Source organism: Macaca nemestrina, chromosome 12, assembly GCF_043159975.1.
Source record: "Macaca nemestrina isolate mMacNem1 chromosome 12, mMacNem.hap1, whole genome shotgun sequence".
Lineage (NCBI taxonomy): Eukaryota > Metazoa > Chordata > Mammalia > Primates > Cercopithecidae > Macaca > Macaca nemestrina.
Genome location: NC_092136.1, coordinates 82,124,748 through 82,148,189, shown reverse-complemented (window position 1 = coordinate 82,148,189; position 23,442 = coordinate 82,124,748). Strand labels below are relative to the sequence as shown.

General features: G+C 38.0%; 1 protein-coding gene and 1 non-coding gene across 4 annotated transcripts in view; one reads left to right on the top strand and one right to left on the bottom strand.

Annotated features, from left to right (window-relative positions):
• The window catches only part of PRC (prolylcarboxypeptidase), an 82,988-nt gene extending 61,317 nt beyond the window's left edge, over nucleotides 1–21,671 (top strand). For all 3 annotated transcript variants that reach the window (XM_011719217.2, XM_024788812.2, XM_011719216.2), the window contains exons 7-9: nucleotides 6,703–6,867; nucleotides 7,559–7,746; nucleotides 20,916–21,671. In XM_011719217.2, coding sequence (XP_011717519.1) covers nucleotides 6,703–6,867; nucleotides 7,559–7,746; nucleotides 20,916–21,132 — 570 coding nt within the window. In that variant the 3' untranslated portion in view covers nucleotides 21,133–21,671. The remainder of the gene's footprint in view (nucleotides 1–6,702; nucleotides 6,868–7,558; nucleotides 7,747–20,915) is intronic.
• Nucleotides 2,102–2,202, bottom strand: LOC112424484 (small nucleolar RNA U13). Its single transcript, XR_003015236.1, has one exon. It is a non-coding gene; the product is annotated as a small nucleolar RNA U13 (small nucleolar RNA).
• Nucleotides 21,672–23,442: the final 1,771 nt, after the last annotated feature.

Sequence of the window (23,442 nt, the reverse complement as noted above, 5' to 3'; positions counted from 1 at the left end):
GCGACTAAATGCCATTTTCCGTGTCAATTCAAGTATCGTTCCTTTTAATTTGTCTTTGGGCTTTGCACACTCAGACTCCATTTGCTTTTGTTTACTGTTAACAGAAGCTGCAACATTCATGCAGAAATAATCATGGACTTGGCTGGTAGAACACAAGGAAGAAGAGAAAAGAGAAACAGAAAACCCCTCTGTCATTTGACTGTTCTGTCAGCATGAAAACTACTAGGTCTCTTCTTAGCTTAAAGAGCAATTTTAAAGGATGCTGTCATTTGTTAATTTTGGAATCACATTTCAGCTGATAGCTTCTCAAATATTTCAGCGTAGCCTTCTGTGAATGTAGATAGATATAGTGAAATAATGACATAAGATGGAAAAATCTCTTCCGTTTGTCTTGGTGTTTGGTAATGTATGCGACCTCTCTGGGTGGTTTAAGCGGTTTAGGTGCATTCTATGAAAAGGGAGCTTTTAATGACAAAACTAATGTGATTATCTGAGTGAGTGTGAGAGGGGTATTGAAGCCTTAGAGAAAGAAAATCTGTTAGAAAAGCTGAATGTATCTGCTTAATCCTTTCTCTAATGTGGATGGACCATGCTCTGAGAGGAGATTGGTCTTTTTTTTTTTTTTTCCCCCCAACTTGTCTTCTTTCCTTCCTCTGTTAAAAAATTTTCTTTGACCCTCTTTTCCTTCTCTTATTTAAATGTGTACTGTCATAGGTAGGAACACTTAAAACTTTTAAACAAATCATTATCTTTACTTTGTCTGGTGTATGTGGGATTAAAGGGCAGAATGGAAATATTTGGTTGCAGATATGATTAGTTTGGTACTAAGGTTGCATGAATGTTCTATTTTCTCAACTATTTCTATACACTTTAAAACTGGAATGAGTAAAATGGACTTTCTAATGTTCTTTCTGTTTCCTGAATGTTCATCTTTATTCCAGGAAATGCCCCATATCACTCTACTATTTTACAGTTTTGGTTTTTTTTGTTTTTTTTTTTTTTTACTATTACATACTTTTAAGGTTTTATGATTTCATATTGCCACAAAATTCATTCTAAGTTTTTGCCAAAACAAATAAACCTAGAAAAATATGAAGATGATCTAAGAATCAGAAAAATTGTTTTAAAAAGTTAAGCATGAGACAGCAGGTATATTTAAGCATTGTATGTGTTGTTATTTTTCTTTCAGCTTTTAGTTGAATATGTGTAATATAGTTACAGTGGTTGGAAGCTCCAGAGAGTCTGCATTTGTGTTTTTTTCTTTTCTTTCTTTCTTTCTTTCTTTCTTTCTTTCTTTCTTTCTTTCTTTCTTTCTTTCTTTCTTTCTTTCTTTTATTTTATTTTATTCTATTTTATTATTTTTTTTTTTTTGAGAAGGAGTCTCGCTCTGTCTCCCAGGCTGGAGTGCAATGGCACGATCTTGGCTCACTGCAACCTTTGCCTCCCAGGTTCAAGTGATTCTCCTGCCTTAGCCTCCCGAGTAGCTGGGATCACAGGCGCCCACCACTGTGCCCAATTTCTGTATTTTTAGTAGATACGGTGTTTCACTCTGTTGGCCAGGCTGGTTTCGAACTCCTGGTCTCAGGTCATCCACCCGCCTCGGCCTCCCAAAGTGCTGGGATTACAGGCATGAGCCACCACACTTGGCCTCTTTCTTTCTTTTATTTATTTATTTTTTTAAGAGAGAAGGTCTCATTCTGTCACCAAGGCTGGAGTGCAATGGCAAGATTATAGCTCACTGCAGCCTCGAACTCCTGGGCTCAAGGGATCCTCCCACTTAAGCCTCCTCAGTAACTGGGATTACTGTATTTGAATCCCAGTTCTGCCACTTCCTTGCTGTGTGGTTTTGGGCAAGTTTCTTAACCTCTCTGTGCTGTAGTTTCCTCATTTACAAAATGTGTATAATAACAATTGTAATGCTTATTAGGGTTGTTATAAGTATTTCATACTATTTAGTAAAAGCACTAAATTGATGCTAGTTATAAGTAATAACAATAGCTATTTTTATTATGTAATATTGGGAAACCAGATGATTATACCAGGACTTTGTGGTCAACATCTTGATTGAGACCTATATTCATAGTACTATTTTTTCCCCCCACATCAGATAGGTAATGTGCCGACAGCATAACCAGGTTTGAGGGCGGTCCATTTCACACGTGAGCATGAAAACCCAAACATATGCTTTCTACATTCATAGTTTTAAAATTGTATTTCTGTAGCCAGACCTCTGAGCTTGTTTTTTCTTCTGTGAAATGGGAATGATCATTATATGGTGCTCTCTGGGTTACTGTGAGGAAAGAACCTGCCCTCAAAGAATATATGAGTTGTATGAGCAACCTCAGTCCCAGCTGTTCACGTTTCAGTGCATTTACAGTATGTGTAGGAATGACACGCCTTATGTAGAAATTGTTTAGAAGAAGCCGTTTGCTAGGGCTCACAAAATAAATAGAAAGTATAGTTCAGGGGTACCTGGGTGTTGAGTATTTTGGACAGAGATGGTTGGCCAAGACTCTTTCCTTGTTGTCTGATTATATCACAGCCTCTATGTAAACAATCAACAGGCCAAGTGCTTGCTTTTATCACGTGGGTAATATCTGCAAATTATCAGTGTTAAGCTAAAGTATTATATGAGGTTGAGACAAAATTGTTGATATTTGACAGTTTTTGATTTATACATGTGAGAATTTCATATGGTTCAATTTAATATTTATGTATTTTGTGCATCCTACAGTTCTTTGATAAAAGTATGTGAATATCTCCTTTTAAAGTACTCGTCTTTTTTTTTTTTTAAGAGATGGAGTCTTGCTCTGTCACCCAAGCTAGAGTGCAGTGGTGTGATCATAGCACTGGAGCCTAGAACTACTGACTGAAGCAATTCTCCCACCTCAGCTTCCTGAGTAGCTGGGACTACAGGCATGTGCCATCATGCCTGGCTAATTTTTTGATGTTTTGTAAAGATGAGGTCTTGATATATTGCCCAGGCTGGTCTTGCACTCCTGGCCTCAAGCGATCCTACTGCCTGGGCCTCCCAAAGTGGTGGGATTACAGGCATGAACCACTGTGCCTGGTCTTGAGTTACTATAGTCTTTAAATAAGCATGCGAATAGTGCCGAGGTCTTGCTAATATGACTTCAGTATTTTTTTGAAACTTCATTCACTGTGCTACCGAAATTGTTAAGGAAGTGCAAAGAGATATTAGAGATTCTGTTTTTTAATGCTAGAGGATGATGCTTGGACTCACAAAATCTTTGAGTTAGAAAGGAACTTTAGAGTTACCTAAAATAAAATTTCCATAGTAAATTCGCAAATATTTTGCAAAAAAAATTTTAAGTGACGTTTTTCAGGCTTTCTATCTAGCATACTAGTAGAATTAAAAATCAACACTTCCTTTCTATAAGACAGTTTGACATGATGTACCAAGGGCCTTAAAAATATTGATCTATTTTGAGCCAGTAATTTAAGAATTTATCTCAAGAAAACAATTAAGAATATATGTAAAGATTTAGCCCCAAGGATATTTATTGTAGCCTTATTTGTAATGAAGAAAGGTTGGGAATGACCCAGTTTTAGGGTTGCTTCAGCTGTTTTTCAGCTCCCCATCCCGATTGCTGTCTTCTAGATTTTCTAATGTTGATCGGTGCCCTTCATAACTTGTATACAAAGCTGGATCCAGTACTCCAAGGGTGATCTGACCTCACAGAACACAGTGCCTGGGGAGTGCCCTTAATCTGGACTTGGAATCCCATCATACAGAGGCCAAGTCTCTGACCATGGTGTTCTCTCTGTGTAACTGGGGCTGCTGAAACCCAAGTATTGTCAGCCAGTGCCGGTCTCCAGCCATGCTTGTGTCTTTTAAGAAGTGACAGTAACTGCTATTTGTGGAGATGGCTATTCATAGGGACTCCTTTTCTTTGCCTGACAGAGGCCCAGTGTTCTAAGCTCTAAGAGGGGCTCTGATGCCAGCATGTGAGTCACACTCACTTGCTACTGTTCTTTTCCAGAGTTTTGGGCCACTTGTTGCTCCACATCACTACCTCCTCTCCCCCTGCCCAGCTTGCATTGTCGCCCTGCCCTATCTACCATGCTGTGCTTGTACATAAGGTGCTTCTCTGCATTCCGTGTGTCTACTTTGTACTTTTGTGCTGCATTTTGAAAGAGCTGAATCGGCTGTTGGTGTCCAGGTTCAGGAAAGAATGCTGATCAACTTTTGGCAGTAGATGGTTTAATATAACTTATGATTGTTTCTTGATTTCCATATTGTCTTGAGTTATATCTTATTGGCATATTTCCTAGGAATGTTTTCTGAGAAAAGTGCCATGCAAATGTTAGGTATTTTTTGACTTACCATGAAAAATCAAGAGTTGTCAAAATAATAAAACACTGTTTTGACTTTTAATTTTTCGTCAGTTTGCATTTCCTTATTGCTTTAGTCTTCATAGGTTTGTGAAGCTCTCAGTTTAGCTCAATTCTGTCTCTTCATGTACATCCTAAACCCTGGTATTCCTTATTCTTATGACCTCACAGTTACTTTGTAAAGGTATATGCAATTATTTGAACATCTTAATTTCTGACTTTTCTCACATTCAATAGTTCTAAAAACTTTTGGCAATGATGCATACTCCGTCTTCCTTTGAAAAGTCATATTACATTGGAGCATGTTAAAGGTTCTGAGAAATCCTCTGAAATTATATAATAATAACAACCAGCCAGAAAAACTGTTCACATTTGCTAATATACAGTTTCTCAAAGCTATTTGACTAGGAAACATTTTTCCACAAAGTACCAATTAACATTCCATGGAAATATTGTTGTGCAGAATATACCTGGGGAGAGGCATTGAATTTTCCTGAAAATTCATTTTCTCGTTTACAATTTTCCTTTTTTTTTTTTTTTTCACTGGCAGCTGGTGCCAGGCAGAACTGTGATGAAGGGCTGGGTTTGGTTGCATCCTTTCTCAATATCCTCCTTTCCTGACTGGGAGCATGCCCCCAGCCCAGGCCTTGTTACGCCTGCTGCCCAGAATCTCTCTCCCTGAGGTGGGGTAACTGGGCTCCTTTCCTGGCTTCTTCTCTGGACTAGTCTCTTTTTTGTCAGGACTAGTCTATTATATACATAATCTTTTCCATATGAAATGGGAAAGGACCAGGTTACTGAATTCATGTCAGAGTCAATAGAGATTCAAGCTTACCAGGTTTTCCTTGCCACTGGGGCTATTTGTGGTTTTTCAGGTGGACACTTCCTAAGCTGTGTGACATAATGGATAAGATGAATATTTCATAACCAGAGACAGCTGGGGACAAATCTAGGCCCTATTATTTACTAACTGAGTGACCTTGAAGATGACTTAACCTAAGAATCAGGGTTTTTTTTTCATGTAAAATAATGGACAATCATCTACCTGATAGGATTACATGGTGTATTGGTTGGAAACCCAGGGCTTAATAATTACTAGCTGTTGTTGTTGTTAATATTATTCAGCTATGATTCCATTGCCTGTTATTTTTCTCCAACATTTTATTATGAAAAATTTTAAACATATGGAAAGTTAAAATAATTGGATAGTGAACACTCATAAACCTAACATCTAAATTCAATAAATAATATTTTATTATATTTGATTTGTCACATATATATTCACCTATCCATCACTTCATGTATCTTTTGTCTTATTTTAAGATGAATTTTAAAGTAAATTGCAGACATCTTCCTCTTAAATACTTCAGCTTTATTATCATTAATGAGAGTTCAATATTTGTGTATGGTTCTTTCGGTGGTGGAGGGGTAAAATCTAGATACCATGAAATGCACAAATTATATCATTTTTCATGTAACCCTATTAAGGTATAGAATATTTCTGTGCCCGAGAAAGTTTGCACTGGCTCTGTTTAGTCAGTCCTCACCTTTACTCCTAACCCTGAATATTGTCTGATTTTTATAGCTAGGATTCCAGGCATGTTTTGTAGGATAGTGATAGGAATATTTGGGAGCTGGGGAGTTGCAGCATATGCTTTTTATCACACCATGGATGCTGGACCTTGGTATAGTTTTTCCATACGAGATTTTATAAATTTTGCATTTTTATAAAAGTATAGTAATTCATTCAGCAAACATTTACGTACCAGATACCTTGCTAAGTATTGAGGGAGACATTCTGGAATCAAGTGAGTGAAGTAGAGCATTACAGAGGCTCTAATAAAAATAGGTACAGGGTATAATGGAGGCACCAAGAAGGGAGAGGTTGAGTTCTTCCCAACTCGGAAACATAGGCAAGGATAGCCTTGAAAAGAGGAGGTGATATTTGAGCTGAGTGTTGTAAAAGATGAGTTGGTGTTTGAAGGCATTAGTGGAGTGGGAGAGCAGTTGGAAAACAGTGTTTTAGGGTGAGCAAGGGCAAAGGGGAAGAAGGAGCCTGTGTGGTGGGGAATGGTTTTCCTAGGCTGGAGCAAAGGCAGCAAAGAGGAAGCTAAGATGGTAGATGCAAATGACTTTGGTTTATTTTTATAGCTTAGGGAGTAATTGAAGATATTTAGTCATTTATGGAGGGGATTAAACTCAAGAGAGAAATTGTTAAACAATGCAGTTAGTAGCTTAAGAATATTTTATGATCAGATGAAAATCATATTTCTTCTTTGTGTTATTAAACTGTAATTTTATATTCATATTCTGACTCTTTCCCCATTTATCTTTCTAAAATGACAGGTAGTGTGCCAGTATTTGAAAAATCCCAATGTATCTGATTCACTACTGCTGCAGAATATTTTCCAAGCTCTGAATGTATATTACAATTATTCGGGCCAGGTGAAATGCCTGAATATTTCAGAGACAGCAACTAGCAGTCTGGGAACACTGGGTTGGAGCTATCAGGTAAATATGTATAATTTCCCCAAGTGGAACTTACTTTTCACTGATACAGCTGTGCTGTAAAGAAAAAATCAGGGTACACAAGATTTTGTCACCTAACCTGGATCCAGTTTTGGCTTCTGTTACTTTATGCTGTGATACTATGGACAAGTTTTCTTGTTCATTCATTTGTTCATTTAATAATCACCAAATATATATTGAGTTCTTACCATGCATCAGGCACTCCTCTAGGTTTCAAAGATACAAAGATAAATAGTACATGATCAAATATAGTATAGTGAAAAAGTAAGTAATTAGTATTTCAATAGATCTTGATAAGTCCTACAAAGGGAGCATTTTATAGACATATAAGAGAAAGGGAGTCTAATTTGTCCTTCATCTGCACAATAAGACAGTAATAATAATAATACTTTCCTTCCAGAGTTGTTTTGAGGGTTAAATATGATAATAAATGTGAAATCAAGCAGTTTGCAGTGAAGGGATATAATCCTGACTTCTGTGGCTTCTTGACCAAGTCTTTTTAAGAATAATGAGAGATTATAGGGCACACAAGTAAAGAATGGGGCTTTGAAGCGGCCTTGCCTGAGTTCAAACCCTGCCTTTACTACTTACCAGCATTATGACTTTGTATTATTTATTTAACCTCTTTTTGCCTCATTTTTCTAATTGGATTCTCTCTTGGTTTGCTTTTTAGGCCTGTACAGAAGTAGTCATGCCGTTTTGTACTAATGGTGTCGATGACATGTTTGAACCTCACTCATGGAACTTAAAGGAACTTTCTGATGAGTGTTTTGAACAGTGGGGTGTGAGACCAAGGCCCTCCTGGATCACTACTATGTATGGAGGCAAAAACATCAGTTCACACTCAAACATTGTTTTCAGGTGAGTTTTTACTGTCCAAAGATAAACTTCAGTTGGTGGAACATTTATAGAATATCTGAAAAAATAGAACCAGGAAAATCCTGGACAATAGAACAATATAGAATACAACAGTGGTACCCGTCATGTTTTCCTATGCCTTGAAAGATAGGATGCTGAGAAGAGATAGAATTTTTTGCTCTATTACCAATGTGCTTTATTAAAGTCTTAAAAATCAACAGCAACAAAATTTTTAAAATATTAAAAAAAAACTCTCCAGCACAAAATAAAGCATCATCCGCTGTTCTCAATTTGTCTTATTATTGTTATGCTGTTGATGATAATAAAAAATTTCAGTATTCAACACTTTTGAAGTGCCCACTGCATTCTGTTCCAAGTACTAAATGAGGCACTTTAAATAAATTACCTGGTTAAATCCTCACAACAACCCTGTGAAGTAGTTCTTCTAGGCCCTTTTTCACTGTGAAGGAAACTGAAAGTTGCTGTGTTCAATCACTTGCCAAAGCTCATCCAGCTTTGTTTTAGTTACTAAGTGATAAAGCCAGCTTTCTATTATGGCCTGACTACAAATCCCATGTTTGTTTTTCTACATTACACTGCTCCTTAAGAAGTCACATATTTGCCACTGGTTCACATTGGAGTTAATTGAGCAGACTCTATGTGTATCTGACTGGGCCTTCAAAATTTCCATGTTTTGAGTTGAACATTAGGTTGTCAGCTATTAAAATAGCAACGAGTTATTCAAGAATTTCCCCAAGTCTATATAGAAATAGGAGATACCACTACATACCTGTTAACCAGAGCTATTTTTTAAATTGTAAATGTCATTCTTTTACAAGTTCTTTTATTTGTTTTAATTTTTACTCTTTGAAAAAAAAATCTGTTAAAACTTTATCTTGCATTTTACAGAAGTCTATGAATGATTTTTAAAAGGTACCTCCTTACCCCATATCACATTTCTCTGACAGTTGTTAAAGTAGGCAATGAGTATATCACCAGCTTGAGCATCGGCATCTTGCAAGGATTTCAGACCAACCAACCACTCACCAAAGAACGTGGCAGCTTTTTAATCTTGTTTTTAATACAATGGTAGGTCCACTCTGATGGCATACTTATCCAGCCAAATCTCTACAACACACTGCAAAATCAGTGATTAGCAAATTGGTTGGCTTTGGCATGCAGCTGTGCTTATTTGCCCGTGACAGCCTGGTGTTGATACTGGCAACAGAACTTTCGCACTATAAGAAACAGAGTCGGGTACCCTTCTGCAGGATTGTGTCTGGTGATCAGCATGTGTGACATCACCTTGACAATTCCTTGATGTATCAAGGGCTAGTTTCCTCCAGCCCTTTTATGAGGCACTACTCTGTTCATAAGGGTGCAGCCCCATAACTTAAATGACATATTCCTTGATGTATCACCTCAAGACATTTTCTGTTTCTGTTGGAATCTCCCTTTGATTACAAGTTGGTTATTACCATCTATAGAACCACTTGTACCCAATTCAGCCAACAAAAATGCAAGGAGGCTGGGTGCAGTGACTCACTCCTGTAATCCCAGCACTTTGGGAGGCCAAGGCAAATGGCTTGCTTGAGCCCAGGAGTTCGAGACCAGTCTGGGCAACATGGTGAAACCCCATCTCTAGAAAATATACAAAAATTAGTTGTCATGGTGGCATGTGCCTGCAGTCTCAGCTACTCGGGAGCCTGAGGTGGGAGGATGGCTTGAGCCCAGGAGGTGGAGGTTATAGTGAGCTGAGATTGCACCACTACACTCTAGCCTGGGCAATAGAGCCAGATATTGTCTCAAAAAACAAAAACAAAAACAATAACAAAAGAAAAACCAAGAAACATGAAAACAAAACAAAACAAAATAAATGAAAAAATGCAAGGAAATGTTTGGGCTGATTATGTAATAGTTTATAGATATCCATAAAGTTGACAAAAGGAGTTTTCTTCGTTCCTACTTGGATGACCTGTGGAGGTTTCATGGTGAATTTCCTTTTCTTTCAAGCAACCGTATCTGGATTCTTTCCCCTTATGATGTTGAACACATGATCCAGCAGCTCCTCATATGTGCAGTCTCTTTCTGAGCCTACCTCACAGGGCCTATCTGATTACTGAATGAGACAACATCGTCTTTTTGCTATCTTCATCTTCTAGAGCTATATCTTTTTTATTTTTGAGACAGAGTCTTGCTCTGTCACTCAGGCTGGAGTGCAGTGGCATGATCTTGGCTCACTGCAACCTCCACCTCCCAGGTTCACACCATTCTCCTGCCTCAGCCTCCCAAGTAGCTGGGACTACAGGCTCCCGCCAGCATTCCCAGCTGATTTTTTGTATGTTTAGTAGAGACAGAGTTTCAACCATGTTAGCCAGGATGGTCTCGATCTCCTGACCTCGTGAGCCACGTAACTCGGCCTCCCAAAGTGCTGGGATTACAGGCATGAGCCACCACTCCTGGCTAGAGCTGTGTCTTTAGTATTCCATCCTCATCTGGGAACTTGACATTCTTCTTTCTATTGCCAAGCATAATGTCAAGGTCCTCCTCTGGTTCATCTGGTTCTTGAACATCACTTTCAATCTTAAGATCCTTTACAACTTCTTCAGTTTTATCAATATCAAATATCTTTTTTTTTCTCCTTTTTCTTCTGAATAAAGAAGTTCAGGTCATCTAGAACATCAGAAACGTCTTTTTTCCTACTGTCATCTTCATTGGCTTCTACATCTTTGTCCTCAGCTGGCTCCGGTTCCTCTTCTTGGGCTAGTTTTTCTCTGTTTGTGTATCCCCTTCCTCATCTAACATAAAGGGGTTTTTCTTTTTCTTCTTGCTCATAGTAGGATCAAAAACTGTCTCATCCCCAGACATGGCTGTGGCTCAAGTGGGCTCAGCACATGGGAACTCGGACAGCTCAGCCCCAGGCCCCTGGGAGCATTGCTGCTCCTGCCAGTACCTCTCCGACCACTGTACTCTACAAATTCTTTTAAATAAGAGTCAAATTTGGCCTTTGGTATGTAGTCAAAAGTTTTTAGGGATGAGGAGAGCTGTTTGCCTGTACGTTGACTCTGAGTTTAGGCTGGTAGCACTGCCCACTTTGCAAAAAAAGGTCTCTGACTCATTAGACTCATTCTATTTTCTCTTTTAATTTTTAATTTTTATTTTTAAGTTCCGGGGTATATGTGCAAGATGTGCAGGTTTGTTACATAGGTAAACATGTGCCATGGTGGTTTGCTGCACCTATCAACCCATCACCTAGATATTAAATCCAGCAGGCATTAGCTATTTTTCTTTTTCTTTTGAGATGGAGTTTTGCTCTTTTTGTGCAGGCTGGAGTGCAATGGCACAATTTTGGCTCACTGCAACCTCTGCCTCCTGGGTTCAAGCTATTCTTGCCTCAGCTTCCCAAGTAGCTGGGACTACAGCTCACCTGGCTAATTTTTGTATTTTTAGTAGAGATGGAGTTTCACCACGTTGGCCAGGCTGGTCCCAAACTCCTGACCTCAGGTGATCCGCCTGCCTCAGCCTCCCAAAGTGCTGAGATTACAGGCGTGAGCCACTGCACCCGGCCTTAGCTATTTTTCTTAATGCTCTCTTTCCCCCAACTCCATCCACTGACAGGCTCCAGTGTGTGTTTTTTCCCTCCCTGTATCTGTGTATTCTCTCAGCTCCCACTTAAAAATGAGAACATGCAGTGTTTGGTTTTCCGTTCCTGCATTAGTTTGCTGAAGATAATGGCTTCCAGCTCCATCCATGTCCCTGGAAAGGACATGATCTCATTCCTTGTTATGGCTACATAGTATTCCACCCAGCAGTATACCTTTCCCCAAATATAAGGCAAGACACTTTAATGGAAAACTTGAAACTACTTTTTGTTTAATTTTCTTCTGTTGTGTTCCTTGTTCTCAACAGGATTCTTCAAAACTATACTCTTAAGCTCAGTCTTACAAAGTGACAGTTAAGCAAATAAGTCTGCTTAGGATGTTTAAGGAAACTGTGCCAAATTTAGGTTATTTGAAATCAGGAAAACTTGAAAGAACTGAGAGGGTTGAAAAAGACCTAAACATAAGCCTTTGAGTTTGTCTTAGTCCACTAGTGCTGCTATAGTAAAAAACCTGAGAGAGGGTAATATATAAACAGCACAAATGTATTGCTCACAGTCATGGAGGCTGGGAAGCCCAAGATGAGGATGCTGGCAGGTTTGGTGTCTGTTGAGGGCCCAGTCTCTGCTTTCAAGATGGCACCTTAAGGCAGCATCCTCACATGGCGGGAGGTGGAAGGCCAAAAGGGACGTAAGCTAGTTTCCTTCAGCCCTTTTGTAAGTATTTTAGTTATCCATTGCTTTTTTATGTTATCTTTCTCAGACTGTCAAAATGATAATAATAATAATAATCGTCATCATCACCATCATTATCATCATTGGAGAAGGGGGCATATTTTGTGAGAAAAGTCAGTGGGTAGGAATTAGAGCTCCATGTAAGAAACTGTTAGCTCAGTGTAAGAAAGGACTTGCAGGAAGAGCTGTTCAAAGGTAGAGTGAGCTGTCTTGAGTAAAATTTCGTAAGCTTTTTTGATTCTCAGTTTTATCCTTTGTGAAGTGAGAATAATAATACCACTCACCCCATAAAGTTGTTGTGGTGCATCAAAAGAGCTCATCAAAGTACTTGGCCCAGATCTGGCAAATATCTACACTCAAAATATATTTGTTGAATGAATAAATGAAAGTACACTCTCCACCTTGCCCTTTATGTTCTAGCCACAGGGAACTGTATACTTATCTCTGAATGTCCTTTCTCATCCTCTTTTTCCTTTTTCCTTAAGTCTCATACCTTCTCCAAGAAATATTCCGTAAGGGAGGATAGGTTTCTACCTCCCCCTTACTTCTAGTAGCACCTATAAGTACCGCTTATCACTCCATGTGGTAGTTATTTGTTTGTGTTTCTATCTGCCCCATGAGATTGTGAATTTATCACTGGCAGGAACTTCATCTTAACCATCTCTGTATCTTTAGCGTTTGCTACAGTGACTGGCACATAATGAATGCCCAGTAAATATGCCTGTTGTTGATAAGGATGATGAATGAAATACACAGCTCAGGAAGGCTTCAGAAGCATGTGAAAGTTTAAAGGCAAGACTGTGTAAAGATGCTGGTTTATCTTTTTGCAGTGGCAAGTCTACTTTTACAAAGAAATCTTTTTCTATAGTTTGCTAGGTATGAGAAATACAATGCAAAAATTTTTAAGTTATTAAAAAATTCAAAATTCTCCTACTTTTCTGAAGAAAGAGCACTCCCAAAGTAAAGGAACAGCCACAGGTGTGTCTGTTCTGTGTACTTCATGGCCACTAGCTATAAAATGTTTCTGGTTGCTGAGTAAGAAGGTGTCCAAGCATAGGCATGGGCAAAGACTTCATGACTAAAACACCAAAAGCAATGGCAACAAAAGCCAACATTGACAAATGGGGTCTAATTAAACTAAAGACTTCTGCACAGCAAAATAAATTATCATCAGAGTGAACAGGCAACCTACAGAATAGGAGAAAATTTTTGCAATCTGTCCATCTGACAAAGGGCTAATATCTAGACTCTACAAGGAACTTAAACAAATTTACAAGAAAACAACAACCCCATCAGGAAGTGGGCAAAGACAGTTCTCAAAAGAAGACCTTTATGTGGCCAACAAACATGAAAAAAGCTCATCATCACTGATGATTAGAGAAATGCAACTCAAAACCACAGTGAGATACCATCTCATGCCAGTTGGAATGGCAATTATTAAAAAGTCAGGAAACAACCGATACTGGAGAGGGTATGGAGAAATAGGAACGATTTTACACTGTTGGTGGGTGTATAAATTAGTTCAACCATTGTGGAAGACAGTGTGGCAATTCCTCAAGGATCTAGAGCCAGAAATACCATTTAACCCAGCAATCCCATTCCTGGGTATATACTCAGAGGATTATGAATCGTTCTACTATAAAGACACATGCACACGTATGTTTATTGCAGCACTATTTACAATAGCAAAGACATGGAACCAACTCAAATGCCCATCAATGATCGACTGGATAAGGAAAATGTGGCACATATACACCATGGAATACTATGCGCCATAAAAAAGGATGAGTTCATGTCCTTTGCAGGGCCATGGATGAAACTGGAAACCATCATTCTCAGCAAACTAACACAGGAACAGAAAATCAAACACTGCATGTTCTCACTCATAAGTGTGAGTTGAACAATGAGAACACATGGACTCAGGGAGGGAAACATCACACACTGGGATCTGTCAGTGGGGCAGGGATTGGGGAGGGATAGCATTAGGAGAAAATACCTAATGTAGATGACGGGTTGATGGGTGCAGCAAACCACCGTGGCACGTGTATACCTATGTAACAGACTTGCACATTCTGCACATGTATCCCAGAACTTAAAGTATAGTTAAAAAAAAAAAGAAAGAAAAAAAAAAGAAAGTGTCCAAAGAGCCCTGTGGAAAGTATCTTATTCTTCATTTCCAGGTTTCTCTCCTTAGTCTGCCTCACACGAATCCAGGTGTGATTGCTTTTCTGGTTGGGAAGTTTAATCTTTAATTGTTGGATTGGAGATTTTTCAGTTAAGGCTTTGAAGTCAGGTAGACCTTGATGCCATTTTTCTTCTTCCCTGAATTAGCTGCATGACCTTGGGCAAATTGCCATTTCATATTACTTAGGAATAAGAATGAGTACCTAACAGGGTTATTTCAAGGAACAAATTATCATGGAAATAAGCAACAGAGATTTTGTCTGTTTTGTTCACTGTGGAGTCCCGTGCCCGGTCGGTGCCTGATATGTAGTAGGCACTCAGTAAACATTTGTTTACCTGTTAATAGTCTCATTACAGCAATTCTTTTTTTATTCCACAATTGTTTTTTGGGGGGAGGTTTATTTTCTTTCCCAACTTGTAGACATAATTTTACCAACAGTCATTCTCAGTTATTTTAGTATAAATCCAAAAGGGAGTCCCTGAGGAGCTGGTTAGTTTAACATCATTTCTCAGGCAAATTAATTGTTGCCAGTGACTAAGTGAAGCTCCCTGTTGGGGAAATTTTACCCAGGCATCTAGATCCTCTCATGAATGCCAGTTTTTTTTTTTTTTTTTTTTTTGTAGATTTCCCAATGACTGGTTTAGCTTTCACACATCTAGGACCAAGAAATTCAAGTCCATGTGCATCTTAGGTCTCTCAGCAACTCCAAACACTGTTGCTAAGCCACTAGGCTATTTCAGATGACCTTTTAAATCAAATGCAGTTTGCTTATTATGTGGCTGTTGGGATAGCTTTTTTGTTTTGCAAATAATGGAGAGTTTCCTATCTGGGTTGGGCTTGTCAATTTGGAATAATGACAAAGGCGATTTATTAATTTAAGAGAACCCAACTCCTTATGTAGTTTTCTTTAAAAGTTTACCTGGTAGTTGAAAACTGAGGCTTGTATTTAACATGAGTTTTTCTTTTTGTTTTTAATAAAACCAAAAAAGTACACTTCTGGAGTGTAGGTTTTTTTTTTTTTTTCCAAGGATGATGTTAAGTTGCAATTGAACAGAGGACAATTTTTATTTTATTTTATTTTTTTGAAACAGTTTTGAAACAGAGTCTTGCTCTGTTATCCAGGCTGGATTGCAGTGGCATGATCTCAGCTCACTGCAGCCTCTACCTCCCGGGTTCAAGCCATTCTCCTGCCTCAGCCTCCTAAGTAGTTGGGACTGCATGCATGCGCCACCACACCTGGCTAATTTTTGTATTTTTAGTAGAGGCAGGGTTTCACCATGTTGGGCAGGCTGATCTCAAACTCCTGACCTCAAGTGATCCATCCATCTTGGCCTCCCGAAGTGCTGGGATTACAGGTGTGAGCCACCATGCCTGGCCAGGACAGGCAATTTTAAATTGTATTTCAAACACACATATACTTAATGTACCTAATTTTTTTTCTCATATAATTTGTACATTTACATTTTCATGATTTATTTACTTCTTGGTAGTGGTAATACTTATTATGCTTACAGAATATGGTAATAACTATAATGACATCACACGTTCATGTAGTAGTTTATTTATTTTCACATATATTATTTGACTTGGGCCTCACAATAGTTCTGTCTGAGAAGGGTATTATCTTTCTTAAAAAACATTTTTTTTCTATAATCCACATGAGAATTGAGGTTCACAGGGGTCAGTAACTTACCCAAAGTCATGCAGCTAGTAAAAATGTACAACTTAGATCTACTGAATGAATTCATTGTTCTTTCCACTATTAACACACAGCTGAAGGTCAGTCTCTTTATATTTGTATTAATCATTTATATGAACTTTTCTTTCCCACGTAAAAAGTACCAAAGTGATTTACAGCGTGTTTATGAACTTGCATATGTGTATTTATAGATGTCTATGATGGGCATCCAGTATGTGGCCACAGCCAACTAGACACTTTTTAAGTTCATTCAGTAAATTTTTTGGGCCTCCTATTGTGAGCCAGGTCTGCTTCTAGGAACTTGGAGATGTAGAAATAAACAATATGGACGAAAATCTCTGCTCTCATGGAGTTCTAGTTTGAGAGATAGGAAATGAAACAAGATAGAACTTATAAATATGTTAGAAGGATATAAGTGACAAGGAGAAAAAAGTAAACCAGGAAGGGGACTGTAAAATGTCACAGGGAGGGAAAACAGTTGAAATACTTTATTAGAGTGACCAGGGAAGACTTCATCAAGGAGTGACTTTAAAAAAATGATACAGAGGAAGTAAAGGAGCTAGCCATGAAGTTGGTGGAGTAAGAGGATTAACTGAAGGCAAAGGCCTTGAAAGAGAAGTGTCCCCAGCCTATTCTTCAGGTGGAGTAAGGTCAGTGTGGCTGGAGTGGGGTTAATAAGTGAGAGAGTAATAGGAGGTGAAATCAGGGAGGGAGCAGAGGGCCCGAATTATGTGGAAACTTGTTGGTTCTAGTAAGGACTTAGGTTTTTACTGTGAATGAGATGGGAAAACTTGGAGCTTTTTGAGAAAAGGAATGACATTATCTGGTTCAGGTTTTAACAGGATCAAGTTGGCAGCTCTATTGATATTAAATTGCAGGGAGACAAGGGTAGAGGCAGGAAGGTCAGTTAAAAGGCTATTGTAGTAACTCAGGCTAGAGATAATGGTGACTTAGATTAGGGTTGTGCAGTGGAGGTAATGCAAAATGGTCAGATTATGGATATATTTGAAGATATAGATGACAGGATTTGTTGACAGATTGTGTGTTAAACAATGAGAAAATTAAAGAGTGAAACCAAAAAGATTAAAGAGTGACATCAAACTTTTTGACCTGAACAATGAAAAGGATAGACTTCCCATTGACAGAGATTGGGGAAGATGGCAGGAGGAGCTGGTTGGCATTTGGGAAGCATCAGGAACTGCCAAGTGTCTAATTTGACTTCCATGTAAAAATGTGAAGTTCACATTTGAACTTTGGTTCTGAAGTTTAGGGGAACAATCCCAGCTAGATACATTATTTGGTAGTCATCTATATATAGGTTGTACTTATAGTTGAGAAGTTTTTTGATGATTATGCAAATTATGGGAATAATTTCATGTCTTTGATAATGTGAGCTTGAAGACTTTTTATTTCAGGCTTTGTTGTAAACAATACCAGCAAAATGGAGTTTGTATTAAACAAATATCAGGACACACATAAAAATGTCCTATAAGTGATTTCAAGTGGTATGTAGTAAAGATATGCCAAGAGGTACCATTCGAGGGGAAAGTGATCTAATACATGCCATGGGCAGAATACTCAGATCCAGGTAGTTCAGTGACAGTTTTTCCCCTGGGGAATCTGTTTCCATGAGATTAGGTAGATGAAAGGCAGACCTGGGACTAGAAGCAAAGTATGTCTGATCCCAAAGCTCATGCTCTTCTTACTTTGCAGCACACAAGACAGCGTGAGCTGTCGACTTTCAACAGTAGTCACGGTTCCACTGAATTGCAACATAGTATAAAATTAAGCATTGGACTAGGGTTTTTAGAGCTGTGTTTGAGGTTTTTAGAGCTGTGTTTGAATCTCAGATTTGCTAAGTCAAATGATTTTGGCAAGCCTTTTAAATTCTCTGGGCATTAGTTTTCTCTTTTATAAAAGAATTGTAATTAAACCTACTTCATAGGGTTGTTACAATGAACACATGTGAAAGGCTTTGTAAACACGAATGCAATCTATGCATAATATGTTATACTAGGGAAAAATTTGATTTAAATAGTATCAAGAATAAAATGCTTTGGAATAAATTTAACAAAAGAAGTGCAAGATGTATACATTGGAAACAAATTAAAAATTGCTTCCTTTAAATGGAAAGACCTCTCATGTTTATGTATTAGAAGAATTAATACTATTAAGGTGACTATTACTCCTCAAGTTGATCCACAGATTCAATGTGATCTCTATCGAATTTCCAGCTGGCCTTTTTTTTTTTTTTTTTAATTAGAAATTGACAAGCTGATCCTGAAATTCATATAGGGATATATGGGACCCAGAATAGCCAAAACAATCTTGAAAAGGAAGAATGAACTTGAAGAACTCACACTTCCTGATTTCCAACTTACTACAAAGCTACAGTCAATACAGTGTGATACTGGCATAAGGATAGACATATAGACAAGTGGAAGAGAATCAAGTGTCCAGAAGTCAAACCTTACATGTATGGCTTATTGATTTTCAACAAAAGTAGCAAGACAATTCATTGAGAAAAGAAGTTTTTTCAACAAATGATGATGGGAAAACTGGAGATTCGCATGCAGAAGAATGAGGTTGGCTCCCTATTTCATACCATAACAAGAAAAATCAACTCAGAATAGATCAAAGGCTTAAATGTAAGGGCTAAAATGATGAATCTTATAAAGGAAAACATAAGAATAAATCTTCATGACTGTGGGTTAGACAGCAGTTTCTTGGTTACCATACCAAAAACACAAACAATGAGAAAAAATAGATAAATCAACTTCATGAAAATGAAAAACTTGTGCTGCAAATGATACTATCAAGAAAGTTAGAAGATAGTCTACAGAATGGGAGAAAATATTTGCAAGTCATATATTTAATAAGGGACTTGTATCCAGAATAGGTAAGGCTTTATAAACAATACCAGCAAAATGGAGTTTGCATTAAACAAATATCAGAACACACATAAAAATGTTCTGTAAGTTATTTCAAGTGGTATGTGGATAAAGATATGCCAAGAGGTGCCATACAAGGGGAAAGTGATCTAATGTTTGCAATGGGCTGAGTACTTAGATCCAGGTATTTCAGTGCCAGTTTTTTCCCTTAGGAATCTGTTTCCATGAGATTAGGTAGATGAGAGGCAGACCTGAGACTGGAACCAAAGTGTGTCTGATCCCAAAGCTCATGCTTTTCTTACTCTGCAACACACAAGTTAAGAGAGTGTGAGCTCTCAGTCAAAAATAAAAAGATACATAACTCTAGTTAAAAAATGAGCAAAGATATGACTGGGCATTTTCCCAAAGAAGATATAAAAATGGCCAATCAGCACATAAGATGTTTAAACACCATCAGTCTCTTGCGAAATGCAAATTAAAACCATAGTGAAATATCGTTTAATACTTACTAGCCTAGGATGTCTAAAATAGACAGATAATAATAAGTGTTGAAGATGTAGAGAAAGTGGAACCCTCAAATGTTGCTACTGGGAATATAAAATGGTGTAGCCCCTTTGGAAAGTAGTCTGGCAGCTAATCAATAGGCTGTTACCATATGTCCTAGAAATTCCTAAGTATATGCCTAAGAGAAGTGAAATCATACATCCACACAAAAACTTGTATGTGAATGTTCAAAGGAGCAATACTCATTAGCCAAAAAGTGCAAACAATACAAATGTCCATCAAATGATGAAGAGATAAGTAAAATATGATGTATTCATACAATGAAATATTATTTGGCAATAAAAAGGAACACATACTGATTCATGCCGCAACATGGGTGAAACTTGAAAACATTACACTGGGTGAAAGAGACCTGTTGCAAAAGACCACCTACTATTTAATTCCATTTGTACGAAGTGTCCAGAATAGGCAAATCTATAGATAATAGTCTATAGAAAATAGACTCATGGTTTCCTGGGGCTGAGAGCAAGGCAGGAAGGTGGGGAATGACTGCTAATGAGTATCGGTTTCTATTTGGGGTGATGAAAATGTTCTAAAATGGATTGTGGTGCTGGTTGCACAACTCTGAGTATACTAAAAACCATTGAATTGTGTATTTTAAATGGACAAATTCTGTGGTAGATGAATTATATCTCAACAAAACTATTCAGAAATATTATTAGGGATGCTGTCTGTGGTTGTATTGGATTTTTTACTCAGTTAAACTAAATACTCAGTTTTAGTGACTGATTATCTTTACATTATTCTGAATTGTGTTGTGTGAACCAGTCGAGACTAATAACCTAGTAGCATTTCCTTAACTTTAAAGCTAATGTAAAATGAAGATTTTTGTGTAATGCCCAAATTTTTGGATTCCAGATCCCGGTGACATTTTTCAGATCTACTATCCTGTTTCCCAAAGTACTGTACTGTATTGGATAAAAAATGCAGCCTCCTCCTTTCCTCCCTCCCTCCCTTTCTTCTTTCCTCCCTTCCTCCCTCCCTTTCTTCTTTCCTCCCTTTCTCCCTTCCTCCCTTCCTTAAGAAAATGGGGTTTCACCATGTTCCCTAGGCTAGCTGGGCTCAAGTGATTCACCATCTTGGCCTCCAAAGAGCAAAGATTACAGACATGAGCCACTGTGCCCGGCCTGTTATCTCCATTTTACAGATGAGGAAACTGAGTCAGGTAACTTGCATTATATAACTTTTGAATGATGAAATCAGGATTGAGATTCAGGTTTCTAAATTTCATATCCCAGTACAATCTAGGTTGATTTATGGGAACACCTCCTTCAATCATCTCTGGTTCCTTTTTTTTTTTTTGCACCTGGTTGCAGGAATATTGCAAAACTCCAGTATGAATCATCTCTCCATATGATAAATTAGGTCCTCAGATCAAATCCCCCAGGTTACAAGTTTATAATTTTAAGTGTTAAACATATAATAGGTTTCTCCTAGCTTATCTGCGTGTCAGTATGAAAAACTAACACCTTTATTTTTTCTTCTGTTTTTTACTTGCAGCAATGGTGAACTAGACCCCTGGTCAGGAGGTGGAGTAACTAAGGATATCACAGACACTCTGGTTGCAGTCACCATCTCAGAGGGGGCCCACCACTTAGATCTGCGCGCCAAGAATGCCTTAGATCCCACGTCTGTGCTGTTAGCCCGTGCCTTGGAAGTCAGACATATGAAGAATTGGATCAGAGATTTCTATGACCGTGCAGGAAAGCAGCACTGAGAAACTTTTGATTGTTTTCAGTTTCTTCTTTTATGTTCTCACCACCACATTCCCATTCACTTTGGTTTTCTACGTGTAATTACCTTCTCTTGTGTATCATTAGATTTGATGGGCCAAGGTTGAGATAGAATAGAGGGTGATGACGGTAAGAGCAACTGTCCCATGAATGTGATTTCCTGGGTTCTCACTGTCTTTGCACCATGTCTAGGAAGAATCTTCTTGATAACTCTCCCACACCATCAGTGGCCTTCATAACTGGAGCAGAGCTCCTGATTGCTTTTCATAAGAGGGAGAGTTACTTTCTTTGTATCTCTGCAAGCAGAGATTTCTTTTTGGCTTTGAGGTTGAAGTCTCTTTAGCCCATTTGTAAGTCCCCATCCCTACCCTACACAAAGTAAAAGCAGAAGATAGATTAGAAAATGATGTAATTGCAGCTGGTAGGATGTCTGGTGCCAATCCAGGAAGTGAGAGCCATTTCTTTTGTACTGGATTTAATGACTTTGAACTGTGCTGTAAATAAAGAATACAGCTGGACCTTATACCTGTGTGTTGCTTCTGAAGCTCACTCCGGCTCCGGCTGTTGGGAATGCTGTGTGCACTGGGCTTAGCTGGTTTTGGAAAGTCCTTTAATTTTTTCTCTTCCACTTGGCAGCTTTTCTTAGTTCTGGGATGTTGGCCACTGTGGTACTGCCAGTAAAAAATCTGGCCTTTTTCTGCTCCATTTCTCTTTGTTTCTAAGGTCAGTTTTGTGGTAATTTGGTTGAATTCTGCCAGTTTAGGAAAATGACTCTGTTTTGTCTTTTTAAATCTGAGCAAGCTTTATGCTGTAGTCACTAATTATATTTCAGTAAGAAGCCTTTAAAAATTGATGAATCAGCTGTTCCCAAAGTAGAATATAGTAATATTTAGCTTTTAAATTTTTTAAATTTTATTTTCTGATAGTTGTTACTGCTGTCATTAAAACCAGAAGTGTTAGACACTAACAGGCAGGTGCACGAGAACTTTTCTGTATGACTCCCAAAAGACAAGCTGACTAATTCATGCAGGCAGCATATTTGACATTAATAAATGGCCAAGCCATTCCTATTTCCAAGGGGTTGGCTTCTTTCAAGCAGTTCTTACACTGAGACCTTTCTTCAGAAGGGCTTTTCTAGGATAACAAATAGGGTTGGATCAAAACCTTTCAGGGACACAGAGAGACAGAGAGACTAACAGTTTCTACTCTGTTGAAAGATTTCTTCCTCCTTGTTTCTTTTCATTTTCTCTCAATAATTTTTTTTTCTTCACACTGCCTTGGGAACATTTTCTGCTTTTAAAAAACTGTACCTTGAGCTTGATCATTTTTAAGGCACTTTTTTTTTTTTTTTTTTTTTTTTAAGTACAGATACAGAGTTCGTTCTTGGGATGGAAGGCTGAAATATTTCCTTTACTTTCCCTGGCATCTGGGAGATACAGGAAAATCTTTGTCTTATTTTGGAAGGCTTTAGTTCTCATTGTAATGAGTTGTCTATCAAAGCATTTGGTTACCATTTTTGTTTCAGCATCAGAGAACAATCTCTTTGGGTGGGAATTTAAGGGCCAAAACAATACTGGGTTTTTTTCTTTGTCAACTAAGAAATTATATAATGCAGGGTTTATGGGCTTAATAGAGGATATTCTTACAATTTATTTTACAATTTTAGGGTTTTTTCCTTGTGTCAAATCTTTAAAATACTTTGCCATTTTATTTAATATTGATTGTTTAGATGAGTTACATTATTCTGAAGAAACAAACTGCAAAAAATAGAATTTTTTGGCAAGCATAATTGTATCCTATTACTGTACGCATTTTAGGGATATAGATGGCAGCCTTAATTGAAGTGAGTACAGTTATAATATGCTAAAGTTTAATTTTAAAATGAAAAAGAATTGGAGTGTCAGATAAGCCTCATTATTTAAAGCATCCCTCTAATAAAACTGCACTTTTTACCGACAGGGAAAGAGAGACATGGAGACTTGAGTGCTTTCTATTTTTATTTTTTTCAGCTCCCAAGAGCTTAGAAAGAATTTCTCCTAAAGAAATTTAGGAAAACCTTCTTAGGGAATCTGTAGCCCCAAGAGGTTATCCAGAGGAGCCAGTGTCTAAGCCAGCATTGTAGAGGGCGAAGGCCCCTGAGATATCCAGTTCAACTGCATCATTTTGTAAGGGATAGAATTGTAGCCTAGAGAGAAGGAACTTGTCTAAGGCCTCACAACTCCTTTTTGGCAAAATTGCGACAGAACTGGGGCTCCTTTTTGGCAGATTTTGTTTGTTTGCTTCATTTTACTCGT